This window comes from Oryzias latipes, chromosome 22, assembly GCF_053564925.1.
Source record: "Oryzias latipes strain Hd-rR chromosome 22, Olatipes_Hd-rR_3.1".
Taxonomy (NCBI): domain Eukaryota; kingdom Metazoa; phylum Chordata; class Actinopteri; order Beloniformes; family Adrianichthyidae; genus Oryzias; species Oryzias latipes.
In genome coordinates, this window is record NC_136258.1 from 21,163,632 (window position 1) to 21,177,503 (window position 13,872).

General features: G+C 39.0%; 1 protein-coding gene across 4 annotated transcripts in view; it reads left to right on the top strand.

Annotated features, from left to right (window-relative positions):
* rps6ka1 (ribosomal protein S6 kinase a, polypeptide 1) overlaps window positions 1-11,015 on the top strand; it is a 50,861-nt gene extending 39,846 nt beyond the window's left edge. For all 4 annotated transcript variants that reach the window (XM_020713732.3, XM_011490281.4, XM_020713734.3 and 1 more), the window contains 20 exons: window positions 44-160; window positions 283-364; window positions 1,285-1,365; window positions 1,479-1,558; window positions 1,640-1,746; window positions 2,663-2,700; window positions 3,006-3,148; window positions 3,288-3,358; window positions 3,479-3,567; window positions 3,645-3,709; window positions 3,805-3,907; window positions 4,007-4,137; window positions 5,379-5,504; window positions 5,620-5,709; window positions 5,805-5,963; window positions 7,432-7,593; window positions 7,689-7,765; window positions 7,867-7,984; window positions 8,078-8,215; window positions 9,280-11,015. In XM_020713732.3, coding sequence (XP_020569391.1) covers window positions 44-160; window positions 283-364; window positions 1,285-1,365; window positions 1,479-1,558; window positions 1,640-1,746; window positions 2,663-2,700; window positions 3,006-3,148; window positions 3,288-3,358; window positions 3,479-3,567; window positions 3,645-3,709; window positions 3,805-3,907; window positions 4,007-4,137; window positions 5,379-5,504; window positions 5,620-5,709; window positions 5,805-5,963; window positions 7,432-7,593; window positions 7,689-7,765; window positions 7,867-7,984; window positions 8,078-8,215; window positions 9,280-9,402 — 2,100 coding nt within the window. In that variant the 3' untranslated portion in view covers window positions 9,403-11,015. The remainder of the gene's footprint in view (window positions 1-43; window positions 161-282; window positions 365-1,284; window positions 1,366-1,478; window positions 1,559-1,639; window positions 1,747-2,662; window positions 2,701-3,005; window positions 3,149-3,287; window positions 3,359-3,478; window positions 3,568-3,644; window positions 3,710-3,804; window positions 3,908-4,006; window positions 4,138-5,378; window positions 5,505-5,619; window positions 5,710-5,804; window positions 5,964-7,431; window positions 7,594-7,688; window positions 7,766-7,866; window positions 7,985-8,077; window positions 8,216-9,279) is intronic.
* Window positions 11,016-13,872: the final 2,857 nt, after the last annotated feature.

Below are 13,872 nucleotides of genomic sequence, written 5' to 3' on the forward strand. Positions count from 1 at the left end.
TTGTTTTAAATTCACACTCTTTCATTTTTTTTCCACTCTTCAGGAAGACGGAGACGTCAAAGAGTACAACATTACCAATGTGGTTAAAGAGGGTTCGGAGAAGGCAGATGCCTCCCAGTTTGAGCTGCTCAAGGTTTTGGGACAGGGGTCCTTTGGAAAGGTGACATTAAACGTTCTCCTTCTCTTCACACCTCTTATCTTCAGAATTACACATTTTCTCCACACTTTCTTCATTTTGAGCTTCAATAATATTCTTAATTTGCCTTTTGTTTTGTTTTTTAGGTGTTCCTTGTGCGAAAGGTGACTCCTCCAGATGCTAACCAGCTCTATGCCATGAAGGTTCTCAAGAAGGCCACACTGAAAGGTATAGAAAACCAGCCATGCTCGCATTTTTGTACAAGAGATTTGGGATTAAACAGCTTCATGTTTGTGTGTTCCTGTACTGCATTAAAACTTTAAAAGTGCGTCCATCCATGAATCTTCCTTGCTTTAAGCTACAATATTAATTCTCAAGTATCATTTCAGAAACGTAAGAACGTGTGTGCACTTCCTGTAATTAAAACTAGCTTCATGGCATGATGGCTTAGACCGTCATAGCATTCAGTGGGTTCTTTTGATATCTCGATACCTCCTAAAATGTCACCTGTTGTGGCTTTTTGTTGGTGTTTACATCTGCAGCAAGGATTGCTTTTTTTTCAAAATTACAAATGGCTAAGACTTCAAACTACAGTGATTCCTTGTTTATCACGTTCAAAAAAATAACCTGCGATAGGTGAAATCCATAAAGTAGGATTATAGATGTTATAAGGCTATAAAACCCCAAACTACACACTTTTTTTCAAACAGAAATGAATATTTTCACCCTTTCTTTTAAACCCTCAAAGTTTAAGCCTTCATAAAAAAAAGTCCAGTTTTATAGAAGGAAAAAAAAGATCTGATTGCAATCAAACATTAGTGTAACTCTGGTCAACTACATGCATTCTGTACAGTAGACATGTTACAGGGGAGGTTGAAAATGGTCTCCAGCCAATCAGGATGCGGAACACAGTGCGCTGCTTAAAAATAAATAAATAAAAGCAAGCAAAGGTTACAATGAAAAAACGGAAACGGCTCGACCATGAAAGGGTGAAAGGTGAACCGCGATTAGGATAGCGAACAATATATCCACAAAAAGAACTGTTTTTCTAAGGTAAAAGTTAGTTCAGTCTCCACACAAATGCATAGTAAAAGTAAATCATTTATTTAGCATTTGGTAACACGGGGCTCTTTTCTTCTGTCTTTTAGTGAGAGATCGGGTCAGAACCAAGATGGAAAGGGATATCCTTGCTGATGTCAACCACCCATTTGTCGTCAAGCTCCACTACGGTGAGTCCGTCTGATCAGTCCCTCTTTAGGCCACACCTGATTGTTACTGATGTTCTTTCTGCAGTAAAACTACAGAATGAATTCAGCTAAACGATGAATTTTGGTATTTGCAGCATTCCAGACTGAAGGAAAGCTTTATCTGATCCTGGACTTTCTCAGAGGGGGAGATCTTTTCACCAGACTTTCTAAAGAGGCGAGTCATTCTTTGCAAGGCTGAACACGGTTTCTGTCACTTTTATGATCTAACTTCTCTTTTTCTTTTTCTGGCCTGCAGGTGATGTTCACTGAGGAAGACGTGAAGTTTTACCTAGCAGAGCTGGCGTTGGGACTGGACCATCTTCACAGCCTTGGCATCATTTACAGAGACCTTAAACCAGAAAAGTGAGCTAAAAGTTCAACAAACTAATATCCAACCAGCTGCTCACATGATGACATTTACTTTATTGACATATGCCCAACATGACCTGCTGACTATATGAAAGCGATTTGGAATGGAGAAAATAAATGTGGTAGAAACAAATCTGCATCATCTCACCTAAATCAGTTGACAGAGGATTGGAATGTGGACTGCTGCAGTATTCTGTTCTCTGATTGAAACTCATGCAGAAAGACACACCCCGATCATCTTTTAATCCATTTTAAAATATGATTACGCCATTTTTGGCCAATATCAAAAACGCTGAGTCGACTTTTTATATGTTTATTTTTTATTTTTTAGGATGTAGCAATTCCGCCCCCCCTTCCTCTTTCCGTTACTGAGAACTTCACACACTCCACACACTCTCCTTCTGGCTTATAGTGCCCCACACCCTAAATCTAACATTACCGATGCAACAAAAATAGCGTGCAATATCAGATCTATTCAGCCGGACAGTTTTACTAAAACTGCAGCTGTCTAGATAAATGAGATAAAGTAGAGGAAAATGGGCGCATTAGGTAGATGTCTACAGCATAAATTAAGAGCTTTTTCTCATCGAGTTATGGCACTTTTGTTTTAAGCAGTGTATGCTTTTAACCTTTAATATTGATTCATGCTGTGTGGTTCTGGAGCTTTATAAAACCTGATTGCTCTTCCTAGCAAACAATGCAAAGCAAACATTATATGCTTATATTTCATTGCCCCTGACTGCATTTCCTCTTTTCTTCCGACATAGATATGAGAATATGCAAACTACACGAGTAATTTTAGTTCAAGTGCTGCGTCAGATAAAGATGTTCATGCTTCACAAGTTTAAACCATAGACCTAAAAGTGAAAGTTTTCTGCAGAACGATGACTTTGAACATTGTCGTTTGCAGCATTCTCTTGGATGAGGAGGGACACATCAAACTCACAGGTAAGTGCTGCTGCATCACTCCATACACCAGCTCTTCTGAGATCACACGCCGCCTCTCTATGGCTCGTTGGCATTTGTCCTTTACAGTGCCCTGACTATCTTATCTTTTTATCTTGATGGCAGATATCTGCATTCAAGCCTGTATATGTTCACAAAGTTAAATATGATTTATCAGCACTAAAAGGTCTTGAAGACGCACCACACACAGTTTGGATAAAAATACAATGTTGCAGTTAGATGAAATTCAGTTTTTGAGCAACCACGTTTTTTTAAGCGTTTCATACTTTGTCTTTTTACATTTCCAGATTTTGGTTTGTGTAAAGAGGCGATTGACCATGAGAAAAAAGCTTACTCCTTCTGTGGCACTGTGGAGTACATGGCTCCTGAGGTCGTGAACCGACAGGGACACACCCACAGCGCCGACTGGTGGTCATTCGGAGTACTAATGGTAAGGAGCAAAATGAAAATTGCCTCAGATCATGTTTCTTTTAGACCTTGATACCCAGATGTTTATCTGTAGAGTTAAAAAAATAAAGTAGCTGAGGTTTTAAATACAGTTGTCACGACTGCGTGTTTTAATTTTCCAGTTTGAGATGCTGACAGGAGCGCTTCCATTTCAAGGGAAGGACCGCAAGGAAACGATGAACCTGATTCTAAAGTGAGCCCCTTCTGGCTGTGGTAGCAATGCTATAGAAAATCTTTTTGTCATATACTGTAGGCATTCAGCGAGCCTCAGGTGCAGCTATCAAAGCTGGGTGTTGTGTGCCTCTCCCTGCAGGGCACGTCTAGGAATGCCTCAATTCCTGAGTGCGGAGGCCCAGTCTCTGCTCAGAGCTCTGTTCAAGAGGAATCCCTCCAACAGACTGGGTTAGTTTCATCTTACTGTTTATACAGAGAAAGCCATAAAAGCCCTTTTTTTCATAGTTTGATGCTTTTAAATGTAGGATCTGGAGCTGACGGAGCAGAGGAGATCAAGCGGCATGGATTCTTCGCTACTATAGACTGGAATGTACGTGTCTGACTCTGGAAAACATTTGCAATATGCACAAAATAAAACGTAGATGTTTTTGTTTTTACATTATACACTTGAAATCTTTCTTTCAGAAACTCTTCAGAAAAGAACTCAAACCTCCATTCAGACCAGCCGTTGCCCGTCCAGATGACACCTTTTACTTTGATTCAGAGTTCACTTCCCGCACGCCAAAAGGTAAGTAAAAGATTCAGCGGAGTCTTGCTGACAGCTGCAGGGATTTTGGTGATTGAACACTCCTAAGTCCAAAATGCATTTTTGTTTCTTATTTTTTAGACTCTCCTGGTGTGCCGCCAAGTGCAGGAGCTCATCAGCTCTTCAGGGGCTTCAGCTTTGTTGCATCAACTATGTTGGAGGAGGATGGTTCGGTGGAGCCGCCACAGCCCCCACCACACCCAGTGGTCAAGGTAAGGTTGTTGTCAGACATTCACAGGAACAGCCTAAAGCTGTAAAAAAAAAAAGGGGGGGGGGGGTATAAGGGTTAGAAGAATTTACAGTTAGAGTTTAGTTTATAAAATGAACTTCTTTAAATGTTCAGGCCACAATTTGGTCAAAAGGAACTAAAAGTGTGCCGTGTAACTGTATGCACAATATAAAACTAAATACCCTAAAAATATTATTTCCATTGACAAATGGGACAAACAACGTAACAGTTTAGACCCAACTTTAATTTTTTTTTTCATATTCGTGCCTCATATGTCTTAACCCTTAATAAACTAAGTACCACAGGTTTTCATAACAACTAAGAAATGCTTTGTGACCGAGAAAAATTACAAAAATCTTGACTATCTTCTGGTGAAGATGGCAATAGAACATAACTTTTGTGAGTCTTTCATAACTTTGCTTTATTGGCAATCCAAAAATCTCAAAATATGTTCTTCGTTTTCGACATTTTCAATTTCAGCATCATAACAGAAAAATGAATTTTTAAAAAGGGCTTTAGAACCAAATCAAATGTATTTTTTTTGACTAGGGAGGAAGGTATTTCATAAGTATTGAACTGTATGCAGATTTAGTGAAATGGTGAAATTTGACATGAGTAGAATGTGTGATAATATCACACTATAACGTAATCAAATGCACTAAGAAAAATATTCATAATAAAAACATCCTAAATTTCAGGATGTTAAAGTTAAGATCAAAGACTATTTCCATTTCGGTTTTAAAAGTGAAAAACTATCAATATAATTTCTGGACTGCGTAGCAACATGGCAGTTATAATTACAGCTTCACTAGAAGTGATTTGTTTGCATGTTATCTGTCAGTTTGTTTGCTCACAGATTGAACTATAGTCTAAAAAGTCAGCTAACATGTCCACACGTGTGCCAGTAGGAAAAGCCCTTACAACAGAGAGAGGATGGACAGGAGCAACACATTTGGGTTGTAAATATGTGCTGCAGACTGCATCACAGGGGGAGTTAAATGTGTGAGTGGAAGTGCATGGCTTCAGATCCCGTTTTGGGCCTGACAGGAGCTGTAATTAACTCTGTGTGACAGATTCCGAGTGACATTTTAACAAAGAGAGGGGGGGACTAAACAAATGCATTCATCTCTGTCCCTCAAATCCATCAACAGCCTCCAGCTATGTCATCTCTGTCAGTTTGTCACACCTCCGCCTCACTTTTTAATTTCCACTCTTGTTCTGCAGCAGCTGCATGGGAAGAACTTGCTGTTCAGCGACGGGTACGTCCTCAAAGAGGACATCGGCATGGGGTCCTTCTCTGTCTGTAAGCGCTGCATCCACAAAGCCACCAACACTGAGTATGCAGTCAAGGTATGAACTACAGTTTTTAAACTTTTTATTTTAGGTTGAAATCAACTTTTTGAAAGTGTGTTTATTGTGGAGCTAAATTAAAAAAATCATTCAGATATATTTGCGTGATTGACAGGTGATTGACAAGACCAGCACAGACCCATCTGAGGAGATTGACATTCTACTTCGATATGGACAGCACCCAAACATCATTACCCTGAAGGATGTCAGTACAGATTCACACCTACGTTTTTTTTTTTTTTTTCCCCTCAGGGATTAGAAATGAGTTACAAAGTAGTTTCCTGTGTTTCTCTGCCTCAGGTGTACGACAACGGGAAGCAGGTGTTCCTGGTGACGGAGCTGATGCGTGGAGGAGAGCTGCTGGACCGGATCCTCAAGCAGAAATTCTTTTCAGAGCGAGAGGCCAGCGCTGTACTTCACACCATCACCAAGACTGTGGAGTACCTCCACTCCCAGGGGGTGAGGGCGACTGACGTGTTTTATATTTTTGCAGATAAAAGCAGATAAAAAAAAAAGACTTGAGAAAATAGGAAATAGGATTCAGCAAAAGCTTTAGAAAGTTGGGTTGTTCAATCTTTGTGTCCTTCAGATTTTTATTAAGTCTGTTCAAAAGGCATCACCTTCATACATCAAGGAGGATAACAAAGTTTTTCTGAAATTTGCATAAATCTTGTACAGTAACTGTGTAAAAGTCATTCCTTCTGTGATAGTGCAGTGGGCCGTGACAGATAAGTCAATTAGGAAATTATTTAATTTCACCTAATTGGTCTAAAAAAGCATTTTTCATTGCCAGAACATCAGCTTGACAAACGGGGACCGGTCTCAGTGGTTAGGAAAATGAAGGATCATAAAATACTTTTCTTTCTGTTTATTACTGGACAATATTGGCCAAATGTTTTTATTTTGTAAAAGCTTTAACCCCTTAACCTGTTTCTGCCAATCATTCTTGGAGTATATACCTCATCAATCTAACCAATCAGATGGGTTAATTTCCTCAGAAAGTCTCTAAGTTACAACAAAAATAACCGTTAAAGATGGCCTTTAGCAGCTTAGCTTCCCGTGTGGTCAGACCGGGTAAAAAGTGCTTAAAATAATAAAGCTCAAAGGCGTAAGTCTGTCCATGATCAACACCACAGTTATTTCACTACGTATCCCATGGTTCATTGGGTTGATGTGACAGCATCTCTGCGCTAGTGTTAACCGTCATGAGGACAACAAACACAAATACTGAACAGTCTGTTAGAACAGTTTACAAATATTCTTGATTTCAGACTTTAAACACTTTTGATAAAATATAAGTTAAGTTTAAATGTAAGTAATTGCAAAATAAAGAAACAGAATTAAGGTAAAGTGGGCAACAGACATATTTTACTAAAAATAATGTGAAAAAATAGTTTTTCCCCCCAAAATAAATACATAAATATATCTTTAAGAATTAGAGTTTTGATTAAAACAGAAAAAAAACGAGTAAAACTGTTGAAAACAATATTTTTTCTATTATACTGATCCATCACTAAACAGACTATATTTTCAGTTGCTGATGTGTCTTGTGACTTTTGTCAAAAAAGACTGCAGTAACATGTTTTTCCCCATTAAAACAAGTTAAAGGCGTTAAAATGTTCACGATTCCCCTCTTTCCTTTTCCGTCCGGTCCAGCACCCAAAATTTTCAAACATGGTTGAAATTAATAACGTTTGGCCTCAATTACAAAAGGGTTTTATTCAGACATACCTCTGGTTTGTCTGAAGATTAATAACCCCTGTTGTTAAAGTAAAATATGTCCAACACAAGAGGCCCTCAGCTCTCATCTGCCTGCCCAGCTGTTGGACAGGACAAGTTAAAAAAAAAATTAAAATGTTCACGATTTTTATCTTTTCCACATTGTGCAGCTCAGCCCTCATCCTGTCCTTAACCTGCTGTTTTCCAGGTCGTACACAGAGACCTGAAGCCCAGTAACATCCTATATGTTGATGAGTCAGGCAATCCCGAGTCCATCAGGATCTGTGACTTCGGCTTTGCTAAGCAGTTGCGTGCCAACAACGGCCTGCTTATGACCCCGTGCTACACGGCTAACTTTGTGGCTCCTGAGGTAAAACCCACATCTCACAGCTAAACCCAAAGTCTGGATTTATGAGTCCAAAGAGTTCATAATCACAGTGAAAATGTGGAACATTTACCTCACAGGTGCTGAAGCGTCAGGGTTATGATGAAGGATGTGACATCTGGAGCCTGGGAGTTTTACTGTACACCATGCTGGCTGGGTGAGGAGATACCCAAACATACTTTTATCTTAGCTTTTTTTTATGTGCGTGTCATTTGTTTTGACCAAATTTTTTGTCTGTTTCTTTTTTTTTTTTACCAGTTTTACTCCGTTTGCTAACGGACCTGAAGATACCCCAAACGAGATTCTGAACAGGATAGGGAATGGTCATTTCAGTCTGAATGGAGGAAACTGGGACACAGTGTCAGACGCAGCCAAGGTATATCCCTCACAGCTGTTTAAGACTTTTACTCTGTTTATATTTCTTTTTCCCTTCATAATGTTTTTGTTTTGATGTTGTTGTTGCTTTTAGGACCTTGTCTCTAAGATGCTTCATGTGGACCCCCTTCAGAGACTTACGGCTAAGCAGGTCCTCAAACACCCCTGGATCGTCCAGAGAGAGAAGCTACCCAACAGCCAACTTCCACATCAGGACCCTAAACTGGTCAAGGTAACAAAAAAGTTCAATTTGATGAAGATTAAAGTGCAAAAAAGATTTTTACTTTTACCCATCAACTATTATAGGTGTTTTATTTTTTTGTTTGGACTTTTTATTTGATCTAATTCATATTATTTAATTGAGCCAAAGCAGACACCTGTATATCATGCTGACGTGAGTTAGTTTTCACCAAATGGTTTATAAATGTCTTGGGTTAATTAAAAGGTATATACCAAAAATACAGATTTTTTTATTTCCTTCAATAACTTTTAAAGCAATCTAAAAATGTGCAGTTTAAAAAAGGGTTTTAGCGTTTAAGACATTGTGACATCACAGGTTGATTAAACTGCCTGGCTGTATGTCAACCTAAATAATACATTGGCTTGTGATCAAGTTTTATAGTCCCACTTCGATTGTCTTTTGATCTGTTATAAAAGTGTTCCCAGTGGTCTATTAATCATGATTATGCCATTTTTAGCCAAAATATTTTTTTTTTAAAAGAAGCGTTTCTAGGACTTCATTAAAAATTCGAGTTGTGGCCGGGACCGTTGGCGTGGAGCAACCCCACCCCCCTTCTCCTCACTGTTGTAGAGTGGAGAAGGGAGCTGGTGACCCACCCGTTGTATTTTCTATATCACAAATGGACTCTTTTTCATACAACATATTATTTTATAAAATCCAGTGCTTAATTACAACCGTTTGATTAAAAAACAAAACTCAGAAATATAATTTTCAGATTAATTTTCTTTATGTATCTACTCTATCATCAAAGAAATGCCACAAAAACGTGTTTAAAACACCAAAAAAATGACTTTCATGAGAGTGGGGTTTTTAAATATTGTAGATCCACAGCAGGAAAGAACAAAAAAACAAAACAACGGAGGGGTGTACCCAACTGGCTGACTCCACCCCCTAAAACCAGCTGCTATGAGAAGACGTGGTTAGAAACGGCGCCCTTGCTCTGCATCTATTTTTGTTTCTGCAACAGCTTCTAAAAATGCAACATCATTTCCTTCCCATGAACACACGCTACCGTTTTTGTTTTTAATATTACTTTGTTCCCCATCCTCTTGTAGGGTGCAATGGCTGCAACCTACTCTGCCCTGAAGAACTCGCAGCCCACTCCAGAGCTGAAACCCATTGAGAGCTCCTTCCTTGCTCAGAGGCGTGTGAAGAAGCTTCCCTCCACGTCTCTGTAGAGACTGAACACAGCCTATCACCTCACTGGAGTCAAGACCACCCAGTCAGCTTGCTTTGGGGACATAATGTCCACCCGCCAAAAATCAGCCAAGGAACACTGACTGTGATCCTGCCTCCATCATGTGGCATCAGTTCTCCTGCTCTTGCAATCATCCTCTTAGCTGCTGACCGCTACTTGGACCAGCAAAATATTAAAAGGATGGATTGGGAGCGAGAAGGGAACGAAGAAAAGAAAACAGAGGGAAATGCAGGTTATTTTGGCAGATGTAGTAAAGTGTTGGTGTGATTGTGTGTGTGTATGTGTGCGTGCATGACCTGCCACAAAGTAGATGCAGCCATGTTTTGGATGGTGGCCATTTCTCCTGATCACTGCTGTAATTGATTCTGGCTGCACGCTGTTCTGTCTGCCTGTTTTGTTGTCCTTCCTGTTTTTTTTTCGTGAAGTCCATGAGCTTTAAACTACTGGTCATGCTGCCTAATCAGTCTGTGCAGACAGCACCCAACCACATCACTGTTAAACTGCTGTTAAATGTTTGTTGAATAGCATTGTTAAAATGAATATTGACCCTTTTTTTTCTTGCCATTAATGCCTCTTTGGCTTTGGTCCAACCACAAAAAGTGGCTTCTGGGAAATGTCAAATGCTAATGTTTGGTAAATGTTAAGCTTGATTTTCAGCGTGCGTGTGTGTGTGTGCGTGTGTGTGTGTGTGTGTGTGCGTGTGTGTGTGTGTGGTGGGATGCTGCAGAGTCATGTGCATGATCTGGTGACGTGATGATGTAATGTGGCTTCCTCTTTCGCTGCTCTCCCTTCTTCTCTGCTTGGACGATCTGCTGGAAAACAGTTGAGACATCTATTATTTTTATTACTACAAAAAATAGTAAAATAGGTGGCTTTCTGTGAAAGAAGACCTGCCCAAGGAACTATGTGGCATGTTGGTACTTGCTAACTTCTTTGTATTCTCTTTTTCTCCTCCCCTCTGTGTTTCTCTATGCATATTGCAAGCTGTTTTTTTCTTTTGTGTGTGTTGGCTGCTTTCGTTGTTTTATTTTTCTTCTCTTTTTTTTTTTTTTTTTTTTTGTCCAAATAGTGGAAGACACGCTGAGCAAATCTTGCTTTTGTTTTTTAGAAATAAAAAAAATGTTAGCAGACTGTTTAGCAAAACTGAGCACTCAAATGTCAATGCTTTCTATTAAATCGCTGGTAACAAACAGACCTGCACTCATTCTGGAGTGTTCTGTTTCCCTTTCATTAAATATAATCCCATCCTCTCTATTGATTATATGGCTCGCTAACACTCCAACTATCAATTAGAAATCTTCTTAGTGGGAGTAAAGGTTTTCTCCTCACTTGCCTCATAAACACCCAGTTTCAGCTCAGCATTTATACCCACATGTAAGGCAGAATTTCCACTGAACTGCCCATTTCTGAAAGGGAAAGGCCTGAGTGGCTGAACCAACCAGTTGTCTTACCTCAAAAGGGATCAAATTATGTTTCAACTTTTGTTTGATGACAAACCTTTTCCTCCTTTGACTAATGGTGTTATGTTGAGATGTTATTGTATGATGAAGATGAAGATTTTTATATCTTACAATATTAAAAATTGAGTTGCTATGACAGTCTCTGTTTTTGATTCTTAGCAATGTTTGCAGTGATGTAATAGGAAATCTACTTTTTTTTTAAATATATGGATCTCCATCATACTTTTGCATATTCATATTAAATAAGAGTTTCTTTTACATTTTTCTTGTAAAGTACCGATAGGCATTCTTCGAGGTTTTTTTAAATCATTTTTATTTTGAAGAATTCACAATTTCAAAGGTATAAAACTGAGCATGTTTGATCAAACTTTGTCCTTCAGATACTGATGGATTTGCACGACAGAGTACTGGGGCCACCATGAAAAAAAATTTATCAATTAAGAAAATATACTATGAATATAATTATTTAAAAAGTCACCATTTTAAGACAAAAAATGTACATTTAGTATATAAAGTAGTTGTTCAAGTAATAAGTAGTGCTTTTATGCAAATAAAGTTGTAATTTCATGAAACTAAAGTTGTACTTTTACAAGCAGTAAAGCAGACTCAGCGAATCTAGAACTGTTTTATGTACATGCTATTTTTCTGAAATCTTTGTAACATAAATTTAACGGGTAATGTTCGATTGTACCCTGCGACAGACTGGCGACCTGTCCAGGGCATCCCCTGCCTACGCCCAAGTAGCCGGGAAAGGCTCCGGCAGCCCCGTGACCCCGAAAGGGACAAAGCTGTACAGAAAATGAGTGAATGAATGTTCGATTGACAAAAAACAAACAAAAACAAAAAAAACCACTGGTGTGGTGCAGTTTTACACATGCTCACTAGAGGGAGAGAAATGTTACTCTGTTCTTCATATATATAAACAGTTGGTTTAGTCCACTTTGTTCAGAACATTTCCAGAAAAATATAGTGATACAAACCAAAACTAAGTAGGTCATATTTTTATTCATGCTGGACTTCCTTTAGATGCTGATCAGTCCCTTTATATTAGTCTAGATCTAATTTTTTTTTCAGAATTAGACTTTAAATTATTTCTTTTCATGCTCATCTTAATCTTTCTCTTTAATTTTGTTTCTGAAGAATTGTATTGTCTTTCGCTTTGTTCGAACTGAGTCTTTAGTATCACTGTGTGCTCCCTCCTCTTTGCAGGAGTCAATTCAATGAGTGCACAGATTTAGATTTATGTTGAAAACTTTAGCCTCTTCGAGATAAACCAATTCACTTTCATTCATTCTCTCTGGTCACTGACGTCATCCTGCCAGTAACTCACACTGGAGTGAAGGTCTTTCTGCAACTTGATACTCGTGCAGCAGACTGATTGAGTCTGCATCGGCAGAATGAGGCAACCGATATTGATCTAGAAGCGCTGACCTTATTTATAGGTTATCATTGGAGGGGAAGTGGTCCGTTTTTGTCCTCAACCTGGTTTCTCAGATTACTGTCCGTCAGCTGGAGCAGCTCAAATAAGGAATATTTTGGGGATTCTGTTACAGTGGGAGTCTAAACCTCAGAGTGGACACAGATTTTAACGATAATATCTACAGCCTTGGGTTAATCAAAGTTGACTGTTCAAGGAGGTCAAAGATACTTGATGTGTTTTTTATCACTCCAGTCAGAGTTGGCACAATGAATCAATCCTCATCTTCTACACCCTCCTCCCATCATGTCCTCCCTCATTACATCCATGACCCTCCTCTTTGGTCCTCTTTGTCTGGTCGCTGCAACCTCAGCATCCTTCTACCAACATAACCGCTGTCCCTCCTTTCAACGGGTATTTCTTATTTACCCAAACACAGAAGCTCCACAATAATGTACTTATTTTGGTAATCCTGATCCAACTAGATGCAAGTCCTGTGCAATATATATTACAAATAATAACCTGTGCATGAAAAATGGCTGCGCCTGCTATGAAATTAAATTACTTCCAAGGAGAAACACAATTACAACTGAGTAAATAAAGCAAAAAATGCAGAGGCTGTGTGTTTAACAACAATATTTCCCTAGAGATACCAGCAGAGTCTGACATATTGGTGTTCAGCTGAGGTGTCTTTCTCAAATGATTTCGACTCTTCTGTTTTATATTGATCTTTTACTCTTTTTTATTGACAAGCTTTAAAGATCTGACTGAGAAAATATGAAGCAATCATAATAAATTCACTTTTTAAAAAATTCTTGTGCACCACAAAGAAGAATGATTGTCATCCTGCATTCTTCAGTTCATCTTTTTATATGATTCTGACCCTCAACTCTGTTTTTACAGATAAACTGAGGGATGCATATGATATGAAAACATAAGGCATCAGCCAGCTGTGTGAGCTTGTAACTGGACATGAAAGGTTGGCTCACATGGAGACCACTTTTCATCAAAACGCTGACTACATATGTGCTGGTGACGAAGACTGTCTGGGTTTGGCGCACAGGGGATTAGTTTCGAGTAAGTGTTTTTTAACTGATGTTGTGCAACCATCAGTCTTCCAAAAAAAATGGACTGAATTTCTGCTTTCCTTTGTAAGTATCCCTACATTTTTGGTTGTTGCACTGCTGCTAGAATCCTCTTTGGAATTAGTTTACAGGCATGTATCTTTGAAGTGTCCCGCCTTTCTAACTGGCGCTCTGAGCTTTTCCCTTTTTAGCAAAGATCTGCATCACACCTCGTTCACTTTAAAGATCAGCGCAGCTAAAAGCAGGAAGAGAGCCCTCTGGATGAATGCTAATGCAACCCTGAGATGAGGCAAAGAGCTGAGTGAACACTCACACACACGGCAGACAGCATCTCACGCACCTCTGACCTGCTGAAAGCTGCATCTGCTTTGCCTCACTTTAACGGAGGACGGTTGTTTTAAAATAAATCTAAAATCCTAAAGCAGTACTCATTTGTCGATGCACTTAGGAGAACCCATGGATAAACGTTTGCATCCTTTTGTTTTTTA